The sequence below is a fragment of the Paramisgurnus dabryanus genome, chromosome 9 (genome assembly GCF_030506205.2).
Source record: "Paramisgurnus dabryanus chromosome 9, PD_genome_1.1, whole genome shotgun sequence".
Lineage (NCBI taxonomy): Eukaryota > Metazoa > Chordata > Actinopteri > Cypriniformes > Cobitidae > Paramisgurnus > Paramisgurnus dabryanus.
This window is the reverse complement of record NC_133345.1, coordinates 34992891-35014005: the sequence shown is the minus strand read 5'-3', so window position 1 is coordinate 35014005 and position 21115 is coordinate 34992891. Positions and strand designations below refer to the sequence as shown.

General features: G+C 35.7%; 1 protein-coding gene across 1 annotated transcript; it reads left to right on the top strand.

The window, feature by feature from the left end:
- The first annotated feature begins 9714 nt into the window (after window positions 1-9714).
- On the top strand, window positions 9715-21078 carry utp15 (UTP15 small subunit processome component). Its single transcript, XM_065283629.2, has 13 exons — window positions 9715-9845; window positions 10074-10213; window positions 10479-10571; window positions 10902-11086; window positions 12637-12815; window positions 12974-13099; window positions 13177-13312; window positions 14202-14283; window positions 14380-14535; window positions 14620-14721; window positions 14815-14948; window positions 19848-19906; window positions 20022-21078. Exons 2-13 carry the CDS (start codon window positions 10124-10126, stop codon window positions 20228-20230), a joined length of 1551 nt encoding a protein of 516 aa, XP_065139701.1. The 5' UTR covers window positions 9715-9845; window positions 10074-10123; the 3' UTR covers window positions 20231-21078.
- The last annotated feature ends 37 nt before the right edge of the window (window positions 21079-21115 follow it).

Sequence of the window (21115 nt, the reverse complement as noted above, 5' to 3'; positions counted from 1 at the left end):
CAGCAAAAAAAAAATGTTGAGCTAAACAATATAAAAAGTGTTTTTAAGGAAATAGTTAAACATTTCAATAGTTTTAATCGACCGGAGATGTCTCAAATGTGTCTACATTGTCTTAATGCTCAGCAAGGAGAATAATTTGAGTGGCCAAAGACTTTCCAAGGATTACAGGGTGGATAACTTCAAAAATCAGTTTTGGGGTCAGAAAAAAAAATTTAAGGAAAATAGCATCACCATCACCACAAGTTGTTTGAGTTTAAGAAATCATCTGCTCTTATGCAAAAACTAACTCCAGTATATACTAAAACTTTAAATTGTTGAAAACTTTTTTTTTTGGCAGCAGGAACACACAGGAGTTAAAACTACTCAATATCTACCATTAAATGAACCAACTTTTATACCAGAGGTCCTGGACATCTTATTCAGATACACGTCATGGATTATATATCAAATACCAAAAGATAAAAAAGTCAAAACCTGACTTGCTCAACTAGAAATCTTATGGGTTGTGGTTAAATCTTTTTTCAAGATATTATGACTGAAAATGACTGAAGATGAGAGATCAGCAACACATGAAGGGTCTGAAGAAATTCTTTATGGATGAATAATCTAAGATCACCTCAAGTTTCAAGTTTATTGTCATTGTAAAAATACAGTGTATTAAAACAACGAAATTCAAAGTGCCACTCTCTAGCTTCGTACTTAAAAGATAATAATAATTATAAAAAAATATACATATATAAATAAATAAAAGAAAATAGATAATAAATATAAATAAATAAATTATCTAACAGACAACAAAATCAACAATCCCTCCCAAACAACACAAACTCGTACTCGCTCCCTCCCAGTCACATAAATATAGAATAGCAGCAACCATCATTACAAAGGCTTCTAATTGTACAAAGTGCAATAGGTTACGATAGGGGGTGAGTTGTGGTAGAATAAGGCCCTTTGGCACAAGATAATTGTTTATTCACAGAGCGTATAGCCCAGGGGAAAAACTATTGGTTAGTCTGCTAGTTCGTGCTGTCAATGACCTGTAGCGCCTGCCGGAGGGGAGCAGATTAAACAAGTGATGAGCAGGATGTCCTTGAGTATAGATTTGGTTCTATTGACACAGCGGGAATTGGCAAGCTCCTCCAGGGAGGGCAGGGGACAGCATACGATTTTTTGGGCTGTGCCTATGATCCTCTGCAGTGCCTTCCTATTCGCCGCAGAACATCCCGCATACCAAACTGTAATGCAAAAGGTGATTTACACTTTCTATGGTTGACCGGTAAAAAGACTTCAGCAGCTTCTGTTCAAGGTTATTTTTCCTGAGGATCCTCAAGAAATATAATCGTTAACAAAACAAATTATGATGTAACCCCCCCACACACACACACACAAACACACTTTCATTTATTTTGCATCAATGAAACATCGTATTTTGTGTGCATTTTTAAAATAAAAGACAAAATGGAGAAACAATGTAGATTTATTTTCCAAGCTTTTTTTGCTCGTATTTACCAAGGGCTGATTGGTGAAACTAAAGATTGTGTCAAAGCAAAATGATTCTTACACACTTAAATATTAAGATGCCTTAAAGATTTTCACAGCAATGACATAGACAAATAATTTTGCGTTACTCAAATAACCATTTAGTCATAAGAACCGTTTCAAAAGAACCATTTTCTTTTTATTTGGAAACAATTCAGCCTAAATGATCCTTTATTTTTAAGAGTGTACTGTACTGCACTATTAATATAGGCTAATATACAATGAAGGACAGCGCATATGTAATGCAAATGTAAAATGCAACAGCCATGTCTTTGAGACATATTCAAATGATTTTCATGCCTTTGTAGTATTACTTCATTAACATGATTCGGTTAAGTGCTTGTGAAGAGATTGCAAGGAAGTCAGCGGTTTGAATAAGGTTTCGGTGATCATTCCACCAGTGAGCAACAGTGAAAGTGATGATTTGAGATTGATTAAGTGAATCTCTGTGATAGTAACACAAGTTGTGGTTTATTCATAGATTTGTAAGTGAGCTGAGCTTCTATATTGCGGAGATTTTATTGCACATGTAAGTCCAGAAATTATACGAATTTGGGGAAGTGCACCATGCATCAGTGTTGTAAAAATGCAAGTGTGCATGACCAGACTTTTTATGACATCCTTAAATATACAGTATAAGGATAAAATGATTTCAAAGCCCTTATGAAAGTGTGACATGCTTGTCAAGTATGCAATGCATAATCAAAATGTGACCTCTGCACTTAACCTATCGCAGCGAGTAAAACACACTGCAAGTTATGAACACACACACACCCGGAGCAGTGGGCAGCTATGCCTTCAGTGCCCGGGGGCAATTGGGGTTAAGGTGTCTTGCTCAAAGGCACCACAGTCGCAACCTGCCGGCCATGAGACTTGTTACAAGCCTGATGTTTCTTACCCCCATACAGGACTGAGTTGCACTTATACTCAGGGTGCGATTTGCTGGGGGGATGGGGGGGGATTATCCCCCTCTGGTTTTTCTATCCCTGCCTCTGATTAATTATTTTTTATCCCGAAATGTATCCCCCATGATTATCCCCGTATAAACAGCTTAAAATAAAGACAATTTCACAATTTAAAAGATAATTTAATTATTTACTCTCGTGCCAGACCAGTGTGGTGCCAGCAGGTGCGAGTAGGACTGGTTACATTTCTATACATATTTTAAATGAACAGTTACAAGAAATAGCTTAATACCCTGAATCCCTGCTGGAAAAAACAGCATGGTTGGGTAAAACATGAACAAACCCCACAATTTTTAGAAAATTTTCATATTTGACAACTATCCAGCATTTTGGTTGAACTATTTTATAGGTGAATTTAAATCCAGCGGCTGGGTTTATCCATATTTTACCCAATTGTGGGTTGAAAAAACCCAGCATTTTTAGAGTGAAAGTTATTTTACAGCACAGTAAAGACAATTATAGGTTTGGTGTAATATAGACAGACCCAACCACTGGTTTAAATTTTCCATACATTAAGCAAATTAAAAGTACATACATCTACACAAAATGTTAAGTTATCTTCAACCTAGAGTTGGGGTCAAAATATCTATCTATCTATCTATCTATCTATCTATCTATCTATCTATCTATCTATCTATCTATCTATCCATCTATCCATCTATCCATCTATCCATCTATCCATCTATCTATCTATCTATCTATCTATCTATCTATCTATCTATCTATCTATCTATCTATATATATATATATATATATATATATATATAGACACACACACACACTCACCTAAAGGATTTATTAGGAACACCTGTTCAATTTCTCATTAATGCAATTATCTAATCAACCAATCACATGGCAGTTACTTCAATGCATTTAGGTGTGTGATCCTGGTCAAGACAATCTCCTGAACTCCAAACTTAATGTCAGAATGGGAAAGAAAGGTGATTTTAGCTATTTTGAGCGTAACATGGTTGTTGGTGCCAGACGGGCCGGTCTGAGTATTTCACAATCGGCTCAGTTACTGGGATTTTCACGCACAACCATTTCTAGGGTTAACAAAGAATTGTTTGAAAAGGGAAAAACATCCAGTATGCGGCAGTCCTGTGGGTGAAAATGCCTTGTTGATGCTAGAGGTCAGAGGAGAATGGGCCGACTGATTCAAGCTGATAGAATAGCAACTTTGACTGAAATAACCACTCGTTACAACCGAGGTATGCAGCAAAGCATTTGTGAAGCCACAACATGCACAACCTTGAGGCGGATGGGCTACAACAGCAGAAGACCCCACCGGGTTACCACTCATCTCCACTACAAATAGGAAAAAGAGGCTACAATTTGCACGAGCTCACCAAAATTGGACAGTTGAAGACTGGAAAAATGTTGCCTGGTCTGATGAGTCTCGATTTCTGTTGAGACATTCAGATGGTAGAATTTGGCGAAAACTGAATGAGAACATGGATCCATCATGCCTTGTTACCACTGTGCAGACTGGTGGTGGTGGTGTAATGGTGTGGGGGATGTTTTCTTGGCACACTTTAGGCCCCTTGGTGCCAATTGGGCATCGTTTAAATGCCACAGCCTACCTGAGCATTGTTTCTGACCATGTCCATCCCCTTTTGACCACCATGTACCCATCCTCTGATGGCTTCTTCCAGCAGGATAATGCACCATGTCACAAAGCTTGAATCCTTTCAAATTGGTTTCTTGAACATGACAATGAGTTCACTGTACTAAAATGGCCCCCACAGTCACCAGATCTCAACCCAATAGAGCATCTTTGGGATGTGGTGGAACGGGAGCTTCGTGCCCTGGATGTGCATCCCACAAATCTCCATCAACTGCAAGATGCTATCCTATCAGTATGGGACAACATTTCCAAAGAATGCTTTCAGCACCTTGTTGAATCAATGCCACGTAGAATTAAGGCAGTTCTGAAGGTGAAAGGGGGTCAAACACAGTATTAGGATGGTGTTTCTAATAAATATATATATAAATGTTGTTGGGCCCATTTTCTTAAAAATATGTTCATGTAATATTCTCGTTGGGTGAATGACTTTGTTAAAACAGCTTTATTTTTTGTCATAATGCACCTTGTTATCTTTATATTGTTTATTTTTATGTGGTCTCTATGAAGACTAGGAAGTTAAAAGAATAAAGATAAGAAATTCTTTCTTGAGTCATATCAGTCAGAAGGTAACCAGACCTTTAACAACGATTTAAATATGCACACTACGAATGACAGAAACAAGGAAGTGAGATGATGACAAAGAAGGAGGTGATTCACTTGGGCTTAAATACTGTCTTTGTGTCACATGCAGTTCTGCAAAATGCCAAATACCTGGTAGTGTTCATATTTACTTCCATATAATTTGGAAAAGTGCTTATTAGGTTTTTCTTCTTACACACAGTGGTCACTCACTTGCCTGCAATTACATACAGTACAGTAGTCTTCCGATTTGAATTTATTTTTTTTATCTCACATCGACTTTAAATAAATGTGTGACGGAAACCAAACCCGAGGTGGTTAAAAATGATAAGAGCTCTGACTGTTATCTGTGGTCATGCCAGTTCCTCTACACCAACTTTGCTTTGCAAATGATGTAGGACCTTTACACCCCAAGCTGGGAAACTTAACACATTTCATTTTTTTGTGTGTGTGTGTGACTATTTGGTGAAGTTGTGCATGTGAAAATGAGTACATTGAAAGAGAAAGCATTGTAGCGTAGCATAAAATTTTTGCATTTTTGTTTGTGGCTGACATCATTTGGGCAGACCCCTTTCACACTACAGATACAACACTTCCTATTAGGTGTAAATAAAATTTGGTTGCCAAGCTTTGACATTTGGTCAAGTCTCAAGTGTGTTACTATGAAAATGATGCATGTGTCCGCCTTGACACTTCACTGCACACTATCACTAATTGATAAAATTACACAGAAGGCTAATTTGGGAGAGATTAGTAGTCTAGTTTCGACAACTTCAAATAACTTTCTACCTTTAGAAGAAGACTGACCGCAACTCTGTCATATACGTGTGATCACGTTTTGAAAGCACCAATCGAAAACTGGTCACATACTGAAGGTACTTCTGCCCTTTTGACTAATTTGGCTATATGAAGTTTTCTGTTTCATGTTGCTTTGGGGCACATATCCTGGAAAGCCAAATAGCCTATGTTAATTTCTAGAAAGAGACAGTTGGCCAGTCCCTCCACCTATCCTTTTTATCATACCCATGAAAAACACCTAATTTCAAACTGTCCCCATACTGACCAACTAATGCCATCACTTCTCGTTTATATGGGTCAGTGACATAACTTGCATAATGTGCTTCTGGGGTGTTATTTACTTTAAATATTACTTGATACAATTATGAAATGTGTCACTTTATTCTATGAAAAAGTTTACATTTATCAGAACTGTTTTTTTAAATACGTTGGCATTATTTTATGTTTAAAACTACAAATTATATTTTACAAATATCAGTAGCTGTTGGGATAAATGAAAAACGTCTGTCCGTGCAACTATTTGTATTTTTCCATATGTCAGGATGGTACAACCACAATCATGGGATTTTTATTAGTGTTTTGTACATCATTCAGAGGGATCCCCAAGGGATCCTTATGGCTGAAGGAAAAGATTTAAGATTTCTCTGAAATATTGAAAAAATGTAATTACTTTAATGTAATGGGTAAACTGGTACACGTGCTTTTTAATTAAACATCTTTTACTAGTAATAAAAACATATATTTATGAACTTGGTATCAGAGGCAAAAGTTTATACCGACATCCAAGCAGAAGCTTGCTCAATGTGAATTAGTTGCAAACGTCAGGTGGATTAACCAGGAAGTGAAAGGGTGCAATTGCAATGAATGTCCCTATATGAAATAAAAAACATGAAGCTAATAACTTGGCTAATAATTTCTCCCGGTTTCACAGACAAGGCTTAAGGCTATAGTCTTAGATGTACATGGTTGACTTGTTTCTTAAAGTTATTTTGTGTATTTGGTATAATACATTGTGTTTGCGTGGTTTGTGTTTTAAAAAACACATTATTTTCCACATACTGTACATTTTTGTAGCTCCAGATTTCACTATCTTCCTGAAACGCACAGATTTGAAAAGCTCTGTGTCTCTGATTAGCCAGCTAATCTGTACGTTGTGATTGGCCTGAATACCTCTGACATCAGCAGGAAATGTGACGCTCCTTACCATGTTTGAAAGATTCACACATAATGCAATGCTTACTGCCGTTAACTTACAGGCTGTGAGTCCGAAGCGGGAGGAATTATGATTCCTTGTCAACATCACCAATCCCAGGAAGTAAACTGTTGCCTACAATCCGTGTGTTTGTTGTAGTCCAAGAAAAGAGATTTACATTGGACGATAACGCGCGTCCTCGTTTACTTTGGGGCTTGTACCTTTTGCATAGCATATACTAGTTAACATGTACTAATACACATTTAAACAACAAAGAAGATGTAAAAGCGTGAATCAGACAATAGGTGCTCTTTAAAATATGCCAGTGCCATTGATTTGTCTTAAGATACACACCAGTAACATATTTTACTAAGGAATGTTTCTAACAGACGCTTAAACATCTTAATTTAACTAGGCTTTAATTAAAACACTTGGATTGACCCACATATATCATTTTTTAATATAGTTTTTCATTAAATGCATGTGAATTTATTAAAAAGCAAATAAAAAAGATTTTTACATTTTTGGCTGTATGGTTCCATACTGAACCTTTACATCTGCAAAACCTTTACGAAAGTTAGTTAGTTTTTCATGTTGTGGAAAATGATTTCTGTTTTTAACATTTACAAAATATAAAACAATTACATAACAAATATGAAATTATTTAAGATTTCAGCATTAGGCACAAACGATTCTTCATTGATAACGTCTCCTTTATGGCAACAGTTAAAACTCAAGACATGCTAAAGCCTTAAACTTAACTTTACAAATGTCATTCAGATGTTTTGCCTATTATCTTATTGTATTTATTTAAGATCCTAGACAGCCTGAGCCTACTGGTTATTAATACTCAAAGGTTTACAGCTTATAATTTAACTGTATCTGTCTGTCTCTAACCATTACCAGTTCTTTTGTCTTACATTAAAGTGATAGTTCCCTTCCATAGTTGGAAAAATAATACTATGGAAGTGAATGGGGCTCATGAACAGTTTGGTTACACACATTGCTTAAAATATCTTCCTTTGTGTTCATCCGAACAAAGAAATGTTTACAGGTTTGTAACAACATGAGAGTGAGTAAATGATGATAGAATTTTCATTTTTGGGTGAACTTTCCCTTTAATCACAGTGGTGCTTAACTCACACCACTTATAAAGGACTTTTATATGCTTTTTTAGAGTCCTCCCTGCTTTTAAAAAAATATTTGAACTAAACATCTTATTTTTAATTTTAAACTTGGTAGTAGCCTATAAAGGAAAACGTACCTGTGACGTATCTTGTGGGGCTCCTGTATTTAAAGTAATTGTTTCAGATATATTGCTATTGACAACCATTTTTTATGTGAGATTTAAAAAAGATTAGAATTGAACCCTAGATAAATAAATCAATAACACAATAAAAATATGAATCTTCATTGTATTAAAAGTTGACGAAAATTTTATTTGCAAATGCTTCAAAATTACCCTATCTATTTTCCTAATACAAACATAATGCCATACAATGTAAAGAGTGAAAGTTGGATCTACCTTTCTTTTTCTTTTGTTTTTTAAAGATTTTTCAACTTAAAGTGAGAAAATTGAAAAAGTTGCAAAAAATACATTTTTAGATGCTACCAGCATTTTTTACAGTCTAAATTGTTTACATGTTCCTATAGTTTATAATTTTTAATTTAGTTTTGGTAAGGAACAACATTAGACATTTTCCAAAAGATAAGGCTATTTGTAGAAAAAGGTTTTTTAGACTTTGAGGCAATTGACTGAATAGTATTTGTGGAACCAAAAATTATTGTGGCCTCGCTGTGAAGAACCCTTTTAAGAGTTTAATAGGGATTTATTGAAAGAAATGTACGAAAATTTCAAAATCTTGCCATCATTTAATTCCTATTTTCCTTAACCTAAATATCACACTATAAAAATGCTGGATTGTTATGGTTGGGTTGGTTGGGTTAAACATGAAAATTTTTGGGTTAATATTAAACCCAACTGGTGGGTGTGTACATAGTCTGTAATCACATTAGGTTCAGCGTTCTATGGTGTGTTCGACTTGAGGCGCGCGCAGCAAATTCCGCTAGGCGGATGACATCACAGTACCGCGAGAGCGATTGAAACTAAACTTCTCATTATAATTTCTCGAATCGCTCTCGCGGTTCTTTGATGTTATATCCATGGCGGTTCTTGCGGTACCGCATTAACTCGAAGCGTATTGGTTCTGGCTAGAGGGGATACAGTTACGCATAAATCTCGTGAACTGTTGGGTTTGGCGTAGGAATAAAGGATGAAACGCGAGATTTTGGCCGTAGCTGTATCCCTTCTAGACCCTACCTCTTGTGATGCATTTTGAAGCAAATATGGGAGGGGTTTTCGACTACATACAAATTTGGGTAGAATACTAAAGTTTGTCTTTATGTCATACACACATTTGTATTATATTTAAGCGATCTTATGTATAAAGCATTAAGGTAAATTATTAGTTCAATTTAAAGTAAACAATTAACTTTCTTTACTAAAAAAAATATGGGGTAGGCTTTATATATTTTTTCCACAACTTTAAGTAATTTAATTATAGTTACTTATTATGCACTTACATTACATACGGTATTTTTAACCATTCTGCATAAAACCTTAGTTTGCATTTAAAAGGGCGGAAATGCATTAAAACGGGACCAAAAAGTGTCATTTGTACAGGTAAATGTTGTTACAGCCAGGTACTGTTTAAGTTAATATCGATAGATTTTAAAATGTAAAGACTAAAAAAAACTTTCTACGGAGTTTGTAAAGTAACATTACGTCTAACCAGACAGTATCATACTGGCAGTATGCTACTTGAAATGCAATTTTACGTGTTGGAAGTTTAAATGTGAACACGTTACTTGCACAATTAATACTACAAAATGATGAATAGTATGCGATTTGAGACGCACCTTTAAAAACGGAACAGATTTACTATCAGTCGTATCGCTCTTGGAATGCAGCTTCTGAATGCAGCTTCTGAATGTTAAATAAAGTTTGTTGAAAGCCGGAAGTGTGACGTCAAACAATGGCGGCCTCCATGTGTCTGTAGAAACAACGTGATTTCAGCTCGTTTTCTAGCTTTTAATCTAAAGAGAAACCAAACGTCCGTCAGAATATTTTGAGGTCCACAATAAGGTGAGATATAATTTATACAAATCGTTTTAGATTGATATAACGTTATAACTGTGTACTCGTACTTATCGTGTAATGATTTTAGAACTGCATGTGCATCGGGCTACTCACTTATAAAGTTTAGCAATGTTGTGTTGTGATATTTGCAGATCTAAGTTCACGTTTTTAATGCAGTTGGGTAAATCGACTGTCGTACATAAATAAATAGATGAATAAAACAATGTTTTGCAGGTGCTCAGGGTGAACGAACTGTCAATTGGGAGGCAGAGCTCATCTCTGAGATGGCTTCATTCAAACCCACTAAAATTCAGACGTATCCCAAACTAGGAGAAAAAGTGACAGAGGATACGCTATACTGGAAAAATTATAAGGTTTGAATGGCAAACTGCAATGTTTTTACTGTGTTGATATTAAAATGTAAAATAAAGAAACTTCACACTTTATTTAAGTAGTCCTGTTTGGCAAATGTTTTTTTCAAGTAAGTTAGCCTACAAATGTTCAGTTTCTTAGTTTATGTGAATAAAACCTGAATAAATTAGTTTTAAATTAAGTTAATCATGTTACACTTCTGTACATTGCTCCCGGTGTTTGTATACAGAGTTGTGTTGTTTAATGTCCGACTTTTTAATCTTTCAGGCTGCAGTGAATATTAAAGAGTTTGGTGCCATCACAAAAATCGACTTCTCTCCTCTCCAACCTCACAATTATGCAGTCACAGCATCAACCAGAGTGAGTTATCCTCTCTATCACACATCCAAAACATACATTTAAAGATATGAAGAGTTGCTAAACGCCACATTTGGTATGTTTATCAAATACTTTCGCTTCAAATCTGCTTAATCTCGGTCTTAGGCTATTCAGAAATACTGGTTTGTTTGCAGAATCCATAAAAAAATGCCAATTTCCAGGAAACATGTCAGACACACTTAAAGGATTTTGCATCTGAACTCTTCAAATATATTAGTAGTTTGTGTGTGAATTGGAAGACATAATGTTGCTTCACCAGTCTCATGAACAATCCCACCTGTATTGTGCTAATGTCATGATGTATTGTGTCAGATTCAGGTATATGGACCTCACTCCCAGGAGCCCATACGGAGCTTCACACGTTTTCGGGATACAGCGTATGGAGGGAGTTTCAGAGGCGACGGCAAGCTGTTAGTGGCCGGAAGTGAAGAGGGACTCATCCGACTGTTTGACGTCAGCGGACGAGTGGCTCTTAGGCAGTTTAAAGGACACTCCAAGTATGACCAGCTTGAAATTTTTAAGTGAAAACAGCAATGTAAACTTTTGATTCTCTATTGCCACCTCGGTTTAAAATATAATATTGCACATTTTTTGGGAATATTTTTCTGTACGTGCATTGTGCTTCACTCTCTTACTCGGCATGGATGAATTTTATGTCTGTGATCACTACATCATAGCGCATATGTCTTTATACATCGGCATGACACTTCAATTCTACAAATTAAGATGCTTTTTCTTGATGAGCAAAACGACCCAAGAAAATAAGTCTAGTTTTTAGACCAAAAATATCAAATTTGAGGGATTTTTTGCATAAAACAAGCAAAAAAATCTGCCAATGGGGTAAGCAAATGTTTCTTGAATTTTTGGTCTAAAAACTAGACTTATTTTCTTTGGTCGTTTTTCTTATCAAGAAAAGGCATCTTAATTTTTAGAATTTTTGATATTTTTACTGAAAACAAGACAAAAATACTAAGAATTTTTTTCTTGAAAATAATTTTTTGCAGTGTAAGGTCATCACTGCAAAAAATGATTTTCAAGAAAAAAAATCTTAAAATTAATATTTTTTTTTCTTGTTTTCAGTAAAAATTCTTAAATTAAGATGCTTTTTCTTGATGAGCAAAACGACCCAAGAAAATAAGTCTAGTTTTTAGACCACAAATATCAAATGTAAGTGATTTTGTGCATAAAACAAGCAAAAAAATCTGCCAATAGGTTAAGCACATTTTTCTTGAAATTTTCTTGAATTTAGTGTTTAAGAAAAATTTTGCAGAATTTTTTACTTGTTTTATGCACAAAATCACTTAAATTTGATATTTTTGGTCTAAAAACTAGACTTATTTTCTTGGGTCGTTTTGCTCATCAAGAAAAAGCATCTTAATTTAAGAATTTTTAGATATTTTTACTGAAAACAAGACAAACATACTAAGACATTTTTTTCTTGAAAATCATTTTTTTGTATCTGAAAAATATCATCAGAATGAGTAATACATCTGCTGCGTTTGTTCTGGCTAAATGAAAATGTAAAAGTTTGAACATAAAACATTTTGTTCATGTCATACCTAAAAAAAGTATTTAATTTCTTCAGATGTTTTTAACTGGAGGCTCTTTGCAGTTTAAAGGAGTAGTCCACTTTAAAGATGGGGTCTATTGACTTTTTATAGTAGGAAAAAAATACTATGGTAAGTCAATGGGCCCCATCTATAAAGTGGACTACTCCTTTAAGCTTTGATTGTTTGAACAACAGATGGGTTATCAGATGTTAGGACGTAATAAACAGACAAGCTTTTATGAAATAGATGTTCATCTTTTAAAAGTTTAGATTAAATGCAGCCGTCTAGAATAGATGACAAGTTTAAACTACCTGTTTAAGCAACTTATGAACAAGCGAATCTAGCTTGGTGAACAATAAGCTGTAAAATTACAAAACAAGCTGTTTTTTAGTTTCATGACAAACTCTTGTATTGCCAAGATCAAGAAAATGATTGCATGACCAAAGTGGACTTTTTAAAAATAAGTTTCTCATGTCGGACATCTTTCCCTCATTCAGGGCGGTACATGCAACCTCATTCCTGTCAGATGGGTTTCGTGTGGTGTCAGGATCCGATGATCTGTCCTGTCGTTCGTGGGATGTTGCCAGTGCCACGGAGCTCAGCTCTTTCACCGAACACACAGACTACATCAGAACAGCTTTTCCAAGCAAACTCAACCCAGAGATGTTTGTCACAGGTAACATAACCGTACCCTTTCGGACGACTTTGTATTGCACCTCACTCCTATGCCCGACCGATTATTACCAGTTAGAGTTCATTTCCATCATCTGGCTCATAACAGTTATTTCTGCATCACTTTATGATGGTTGTCCTGACTGATAGTCTCTCTCGCAGGTTCGTATGATCACACAGTGAAATTATTTGACATGCGGTCAGGTGGAAGTGTGATGAGCATGAATCACGGTCATCCTGTGGAGTGTGTGCTGCTTTACCCTTCGGAGGCCCTGCTAGTTTCAACAGGTAAAAAACATCAAAACCGTATGTGTAAGATTTTAAATAATTTAGTTATGCTAAAATGATTGCGTTTTGTGTTACAGGAGGGCGCTATGTGAAAATCTGGGACCTTTTGAAAGGTGGCCAACAGCTCGTTTCTCTGAAGAATCATCACAAAACCGTTACGTGCGCGTGTCTGAGCTCAACACACAACAGGTTAATCACAGGATCCTTGGACAGGTAAGCTGGATGTGTCTGTGTGTAGTAATAAGTATATCACATTATTTTTGTCACAGAAACATGCAATGGCAACATGCATTATTAAGGTAAAGTTAATGGGGTCACACGCTGTATTCATGTGTACTTTCTAACATTAGGCTACATAAAGCAATAAAATACTGTTGTGCCTTTCGAAAATTGTCAGCTTTGACTTTTATTTAGAGATAAAGCATGAACTCGATGGGAGATGTTGTCCGTGGCGTTGCCAAGTCCTCTGCTTTTTCGAGTTTAGTTTTGGGCTACTGTTTAAACTGTTTCACCAATTGTTGTTTTTTCCTGCTGGTGAAAGATGAAATAATTGTATTGATTAGTTATTGGTGTTTGGGCTGTGAATAGTCATTGGGAATATTTTGGGATAGTTTTGAATGTCCATTAGGATTGTTTTGATACGCGAATCTGGCAACCTTGGCTGTGTGCATGCGCAGATGTTCAGTTCGGATTATATTGAGTGTACATGTACACAAACATTTTTATTAGATTGCAATGTTTAGGGTGCATGTAAACCGTGTTGTCGTTACCTTCAATCATATTAAATTCAGTCGGATTGACAAAATTTTGTGCATGTTAACATTTCCAGCATGATAAGTACTACTTCGGATCTATTGGCATCTGACATCCAAGTATTGCTTTTGAATCAAATACACAGAAACCAAAGATTTAAATTCAAACATTGTTAAAAACATTTTTGGATAATGTAAGTACATGTGAACAAAATATATATATATAGCATAGTGCTACTTCTATTTGTATATTTGAATGCAAACATCTTACATATTGAGCCTTTAAGAAGCAGGTTCTTGTTATTAAAACATCATGCTGATATGTTTTCACTTTGTGTTTTTTCTTGTAGGCATGTGAAAGTGTATAACTCTTCCTATAAGGTCGTACATAATTTCGACTCTTCAGCATCTATCCTCAGCCTGGCTGTTGCGGTATGTTTAGTACAATAACACAGCATTAGTATAATCAAAAACAAATTCTGTTTTAAAAATATTTTACATTATTAATGTGTTGTGCTTTTCATTTAGCCTGATGATGAAGTCATTGCTGTCGGGATGACCAATGGCGTGTTGAGCGTCAGACACAGGAAACACAAAGATGTAAAAGAGACACTGATTGGTCGAAGGCGACGAGGCCCAGCATACCGGGTGTTTGTAAAGGGGAAGAACTTCACACCTAAACAGGTATTTTTTCTCTTCGGATTATTTTTAGTTACATTCACATTTATTCTGCATTTGTTACCTTACGTCCTCTCATGTCTTATTTAGGACGATTTCCTGGTCAGTAAACCAGTAAAACAGCATCTGCAGAAACACGACAAACTACTGAAAAGTTTTGAAGTGTCTAAAGCCCTGGACGCAGCCCTGCAGGTAAACAAGCATGCTTTTTGCCAGTGATGCCAACATGATTTAATCAGTCAGATGCAGACATCAATACATATTTGTGCGTGTTTTTGCATGCAGACGTGGACTCGTAGCACTAAACCAGAGGTGCCCGTAGCGGTAATCATGGAGCTCAGCCGCAGAGGAACTCTGAAGAATGCCCTCGCGGGACGAGATGAAGAAAGCTTAGCCAAAATCCTCAACTTCCTTCTCAAGTATGTAACACTCGTGCAGCACTGTAAGGATGTTAAACAAGTGGCGTAAACTACTTAGACTTGTCTTATAAGTTTGTCATCTCATTCACTCTTCAGGACTGTTCATGACTTTTTTTAACTCCGGTATAGCTCAGTGGTAGAGTATTGCATTAGCAGTGCAAAAGGCCATGGGTTCGAACCCAGGGAACACACATACTTTGTGATGTAATGTAAAGATTTGTTGATGCACGTCTGGAGGTCTCGCGGCGCGAATGAGGTGTTTAGCATGGTAGCCGCGGGAAACGCGCAAGTTGAAAAATTTGAACTTTGGCGGAAAAACACGCCGCATTAGCCAATCAGGAACTTGCTTTAGTAGTGGCGTGATTACAGAAAGTGAGCAGAGTCGCAGATGCCCCTCCATGAATGTCTCAATGACTTGAATTTCACGCGAGAATTAAGCGGGTGTTCAAGCCACCAACTACACGCAGTACACGCGAATTTGACGTCTCAAATAAAAAATAAAAAAAATTTGGCTACATCCAAATAACCACACTTGCGGCCTTGGCCACTGGAAAGCGCATGCAAGACAGGAAGTAAGTGCACAAGACTGTCCCATGTCTTAAAACTGGCAAAGTGCAGTCCCCTTAACGCACACTAAACCCACACTTTCTCGAATACCACTTCGAAGCGGTATTCAAGACTAAGCGTATCCCGTCATGCATCATGTTCAGGATTTAAATCGTGAGACTTTTGCCCAAAAACTCGAGAGATGTCGTGGAGACTTTTAATTGTAAGTTAATAAATAGATTTTACATATTTTGGTAGTAAAACGTGTATCATTGGTGCACACATTGTTATGTATTTTGTAAAACATCTGTAACTGCTTTTCTAACATTTAAACAACATTAATGGTGTAGTTTATTTAGGGACTACTACATAAAAAAAAAACTTTAATAAAGCTACATGCACAAAATTAAGAATTTTTTACAGGTGCAAAGAATTCTGCTTCTGAAACTTTCAGATAAGTGTAGATAATCTTTTAAGTTTAGCAAATGTTCATTTCAGAGTGATTTTGTGTTCATTTTATTTAAAGAAAACCTTAAAAATATATATTTGTTTTTATTTAGGCTACTTAAAATATGTTTTGGTGCAAATTGCTGCCACTACCTAGATTGACATTTTAACACTAAGGGCCCTATTTTATCGATCTGAAACGCAAGTACAAAGCGCAGTGCACAAGTGACTTTGTGGGCAGATCTTGGGCGCTGTTGCTATTTTCCCGGCGGGAGAAATAACTCTTGCGACAGGCGCAAATCAATAAGGGGTTGGTCTGAAGTAGGTTCATTATTCATAGGTGTGGTTTGTGCGTAACATCAAATAAACCAATCAGAACACTATCCAATATTCCCTTTAAATGCAAGGGCGCAAGTTCCATGGCGGTTTGCTATTATTATGACGGATTTACCAGGCGTACGCCAGGAGCGGTTCACAGCCGAGGACGTTCTTGTAAGAGCAGTCAAAGACAGAGAAGTTGTTTTGTATGGGGATGGGAGAAACCCGCCCAAATCAGCGTAGGTTAAACAGGCGTGAGAGGAAATAGCCACAATTGTCTCATCAGCTGGCATCCCCAGGACGTTGCGCCGCAAGCGCTACAATGATGTCAGGAGACGGGGGAATCCCAAGCTTGCCAGCATAAATCGGGCACGCCGTGTAACGGGAGGTGGATCTGCCTCAGGACCTGACGCCAGCAGAGGACATCGCTGCGTCCACCCTCACCGCTGAAAGGGTTTGGGGGCTTTGAAATCGGACCCAAGAAACGCAAGCAAGGTCCAACCCCCAAAGTACACTTACAAATCAAGTTCATATACATTAAGGTTTCTTATGAAAACATTTTAATTATTATTTACATAAAATAAACGTTATACAGCCACACAACAAACTTATGAAAATATTTTAATCGTTATTTGCATGAGAAGTTTTTAACGCAGCCACACAATAAATAAAATCTATCACCACAATGCTCACCACTATGATTTCCCTTATCTCATGTGTTAAATATTTTTTATTGTAACAATTTATGATTTGCAAAATAACTGTTGCATCTGTGTAGATTAGAAAAGCAAAGTGTGTGCGCGTTGTGCACGCTATACATTATGGTCAAGCATGCACCCTTAAAATAGCATAATGAACAATGCGTAACACGCCACTGACTTTAGACTAGTTTTTTTTCTGGTCAGTGGCGCAATTGTTTTTTGAAATTGCAAAATAGCATCAGGGATGGTTTGCGCTGGAACACGCCTCCTTTTCTGCGCTGAGCCGCCCAGGGAGCTCAAGTTCATTCCCTAGTTTGCCGACGTGCGTCTGTGGAGGGAAAAACCTGCTGTGCGCCGGTGCAAAATACGAATGATACATGCGTCACTGACAAAGTCAATTGCGCTGGGTGCAAGATAGGGCCCTAAGTGTGTCCCATCGGGTGAATAATTTTTACATGCACGCTTGGGATCTTCACGCCCACTAGAACACTTGGGCAAAATACAGGAAGTACGTCATGTAAGTAGTCAAGTGGTCAAAGACCACAAGTGTGGTTATTTGGACACAGCCCTCGTCGTAACTTAAGCCCTTTTCACACAGAGATTACAGAAAATGCGTCCAGGATTTTTTTAGGATTGTTTGATTTTCGGTTCATTCCACAGCGTCTGAAGTTTGCGAAGTATCTGTGATTTTCTCTCTTTAGAAACCACGCACATGCATGTGTGTTTATGACAAGGTCATAAGGAGCGCATGATGCGCTTTTCTGTCTTGCTGGTGAATTATCTCAGATTCAGATATCTCAGATGTTACTAGGTCTGCTTTACGGGAACGATCCCAGAACATTTACACAGAAGCTTTACTAAAATTTTCTAGGACCAAAGTTCCGTGTGAATGAGGTTGTAGCGGCTATGTTTATGCAAGCGACCACAGAGGTGGTTGTCCTACTTTCACTCTTGTAAATATTTCTCAGGGTATGTTTATACTGTACAGTCAATTCGGCCTAAGCATATACCTTAACATCTTGACTAGAAAATACTATTTAAACCTGTAGTTATTATTAGCCATTATGAAGACCTTGTGTGACAACAACATGTCAGATACATTACAGCCCATTCAAAAGAGATTTGTGACTCAGTCTATGAAAGCCTAGCTAAAGTTATTTTCTGCTGGCTTATTGTTTTTTAATATAAAGAACATTCTGTGAAATATAACCTTGATATCTTTAATATTGACTGAGTAAGTAAAGCCACAGAAATCAATGACTCAAATCAAACTTTGATACTTTTATCACATTTCAGATTAGGGTTGCATAATGATAAGTAACAACAAATCTTTTGCATAAAATAAGTTTTTGTTTACGTCATATATGTGTGTAAACTGTGTATAATAATTATGTATATATAAATATGTACACATGCATGTATAATTTTAAGAAAAAAAATATTTATATATTAAGTATTAATATAAATTATACATAAATATACAAATGTATATACACATGTAAACATTTCTTAAATATATATATATTGTGTATTTATTTATACATGATTATTACACACTAGGGATACATCAGGATTAATCACGATTAATCTATAGCAGAATAAAAGTTTTTGTTTACATCATATATATATATATATATATATATATATATATATATATATATATATATATATATATATATATATATATATATATATATATATATATATATATATATATATATATATATATATATATATATATATATATATATACATATATATATATACATATATATATATATATATATATATATACATGCATGTGTGTGCATTTATCTATACAAAGTTATTATACACAGTTCACACACACACACACACACACATATATAATTTTATATATATATCTATATAATAAATATTTGTATTTATGAATAATATAGATGATATATAAAAATAAACATGTATATAAACATGCATACAAATATATAGATGTATGTGTGTATTTATACATATTTTTATGTAAACAAACATTTTTGTATGGTTGTCAACACTACACAGTATGGTTGATACTTATGGAAAAAGTTCAGAAGTAGTTGAGTTTCATCTTCTATGATACTAGAGATCTGGGTTTTCTTCATTCCTTGGTATAAATGAAGATCACAAAATCCTTGTTACAAAACTAGATTTCTTGGAATGAATAAAACAACAGACAAGTTTTAAGAAATATTCAGATTGTGATGAAGCGGTCAAATCGAATCAGGGTCACGCAATCTGAAAATAACCCAGATTTAAAGTTCAAACCACCTGACAAGCTTTAACCGTGATCATGGTGAGATTTGGACTAGTTTCTGTAAATCTGGTTATTGAAACATAATATATATATGATTCATGAGGTTTTTGGTAATAAAGGACATTTTCACTGCTTTACTAAACATACCTATTTACAACCTTGATAAACTGTGAGAAAAATGATAAAAGTTAATGTTAATGGTCACTGGGACAGCACCCTTTCAGAAAGTACACATTTGCAGCTAAAGAGTTCATGTTAGGACCTTAACCTCATAAGACCCGAGCTTTGGTTTGTCTTTTATATTTTCAGATTTATTTCAGCCAATAAATATAATAACCAAATATTTTTCTTTTAACATGAAGCAGTGTAATTGAATGTCCACGTTTGTGTAAAACAGTAAAAGTAAAAGTATTATGGTGCAAACAACAAAATATGTGATGTCCATGTATGTGGTTAAAGATACCAAATGTATATAAATGGTATTGGGACCACTACTTAAGTCAATTTTTTTGACAGTGCAGTTGAAACGTTGTTCTGTAAACAATCAGCTATTATTTCTCATCATAGATGATGCATGCACGTGGGCGAAAGGTTAAATGTTGTATTTGTTTGTCACAGACACATCACTGACCCACGATTCTCTCGTCAGCTGGTTGTTGTCGGAGATATGCTTCTTGGTGAGTTTCACATTATCACATGTACACATGGGCAAATACATTTGAAGAAGTTCATTTCCGCTTACAAAAAGAGAAGTCATTCTCGTGTCCTTATCAAGTGTTTTTGTTTGTGTAGATCTGTATGAGCAGGTTATTCCACAGTCACCTGTTGTCGAGCGGTTGCTGCAGCGTCTCATGGAGGTGTTGGGTCGGGAATCAGAGCTTCACCAGGAACTGCTACAGGTGTTGGGAATATTGGACACGCTTTTCGCATCCCTGACTCCCAGAAAAGAAGTTCCAACCTTTGCTGGTCCACCGACGGAGTCACAGCCACAAGCCACTTGACACATATTAAAAACTCTGTGTGGTGACATAATCGAAACATGCTACCGAAAGGGAAATGGAAATCGAGAGGAAACATACAGGCAAGACGGCTGTGAGAGGACAGTTTCATAATCGTTGGAATTGCTGGTGGTGAAAACTCGCTGTGTCAGCGTTTTTCCATTTTCTGCTGAAGTGTGCAGAATTTGAAACTGTATTTTGTATATTCCTACTATAAAGTGTTTTAATCTGAGGTTTGTTTTGTTTTGTTTGTTCCCGTGACATTTATCTCATCTGCTCTAAAACAAGTTCATATATTTTGAAGTGAAAGTTAAAGCGTGTCATTTCTTTGGCACTAGCATCACCAAATGTAATTACACAATAATTACACCATGAGTTACGTCAAGAGTCAAACTTTTCTGAGAAATAAATAAATTATGGCTTTAAAATAGAAAGTATTTTACCAAAATAGTAACATACAAATGCTAGTTATTATCAGTACATTGTATGGATCAAAATTAGCAATTATTTTATTTATTATTATTATTATTCCAAAAATCATTAGGTTATTAAGAAAATATCAATTTCCATTAAGATATTTTGTAAATTTCCTACCATAAATAAATCAAAATGTATTTATCATTAATAATATGTGTTGCTAAGGACTTAATTTGGTCAACTTTAAAGGGGATTTTCTTTTTTATTTCTTATTTATTTTTCCCCCTCAGATTCAAATTTTTTTAAATAGTTGTATTTTGGGCAAATATTGTCCTATCCTAACAAACTGTACATCAATGGATAGCTTATTTATTTCCCTAACCCTAAAATGACTCAATATCATGCTTGTCGTTTTCATTAAATAATACAAAATGGTTTCATATGTCCATGTGATGATTAATATACTTATGA

Bases quoted from the DNA above. Each gene is read 5' to 3' on its own strand.
- utp15 (XM_065283629.2), top strand. From the start codon at position 10,124: ATGGCTTCATTCAAACCCACTAAAATTCAGACGTATCCCAAACTAGGA. The intron at 13,313-14,201 runs GTAAGCTGGATG...TTTTTCTTGTAG, and splicing joins ATCACAGGATCCTTGGACAG to GCATGTGAAAGTGTATAACT. The intron at 14,722-14,814 runs GTAAACAAGCAT...TTTTGCATGCAG, and splicing joins CCCTGGACGCAGCCCTGCAG to ACGTGGACTCGTAGCACTAA.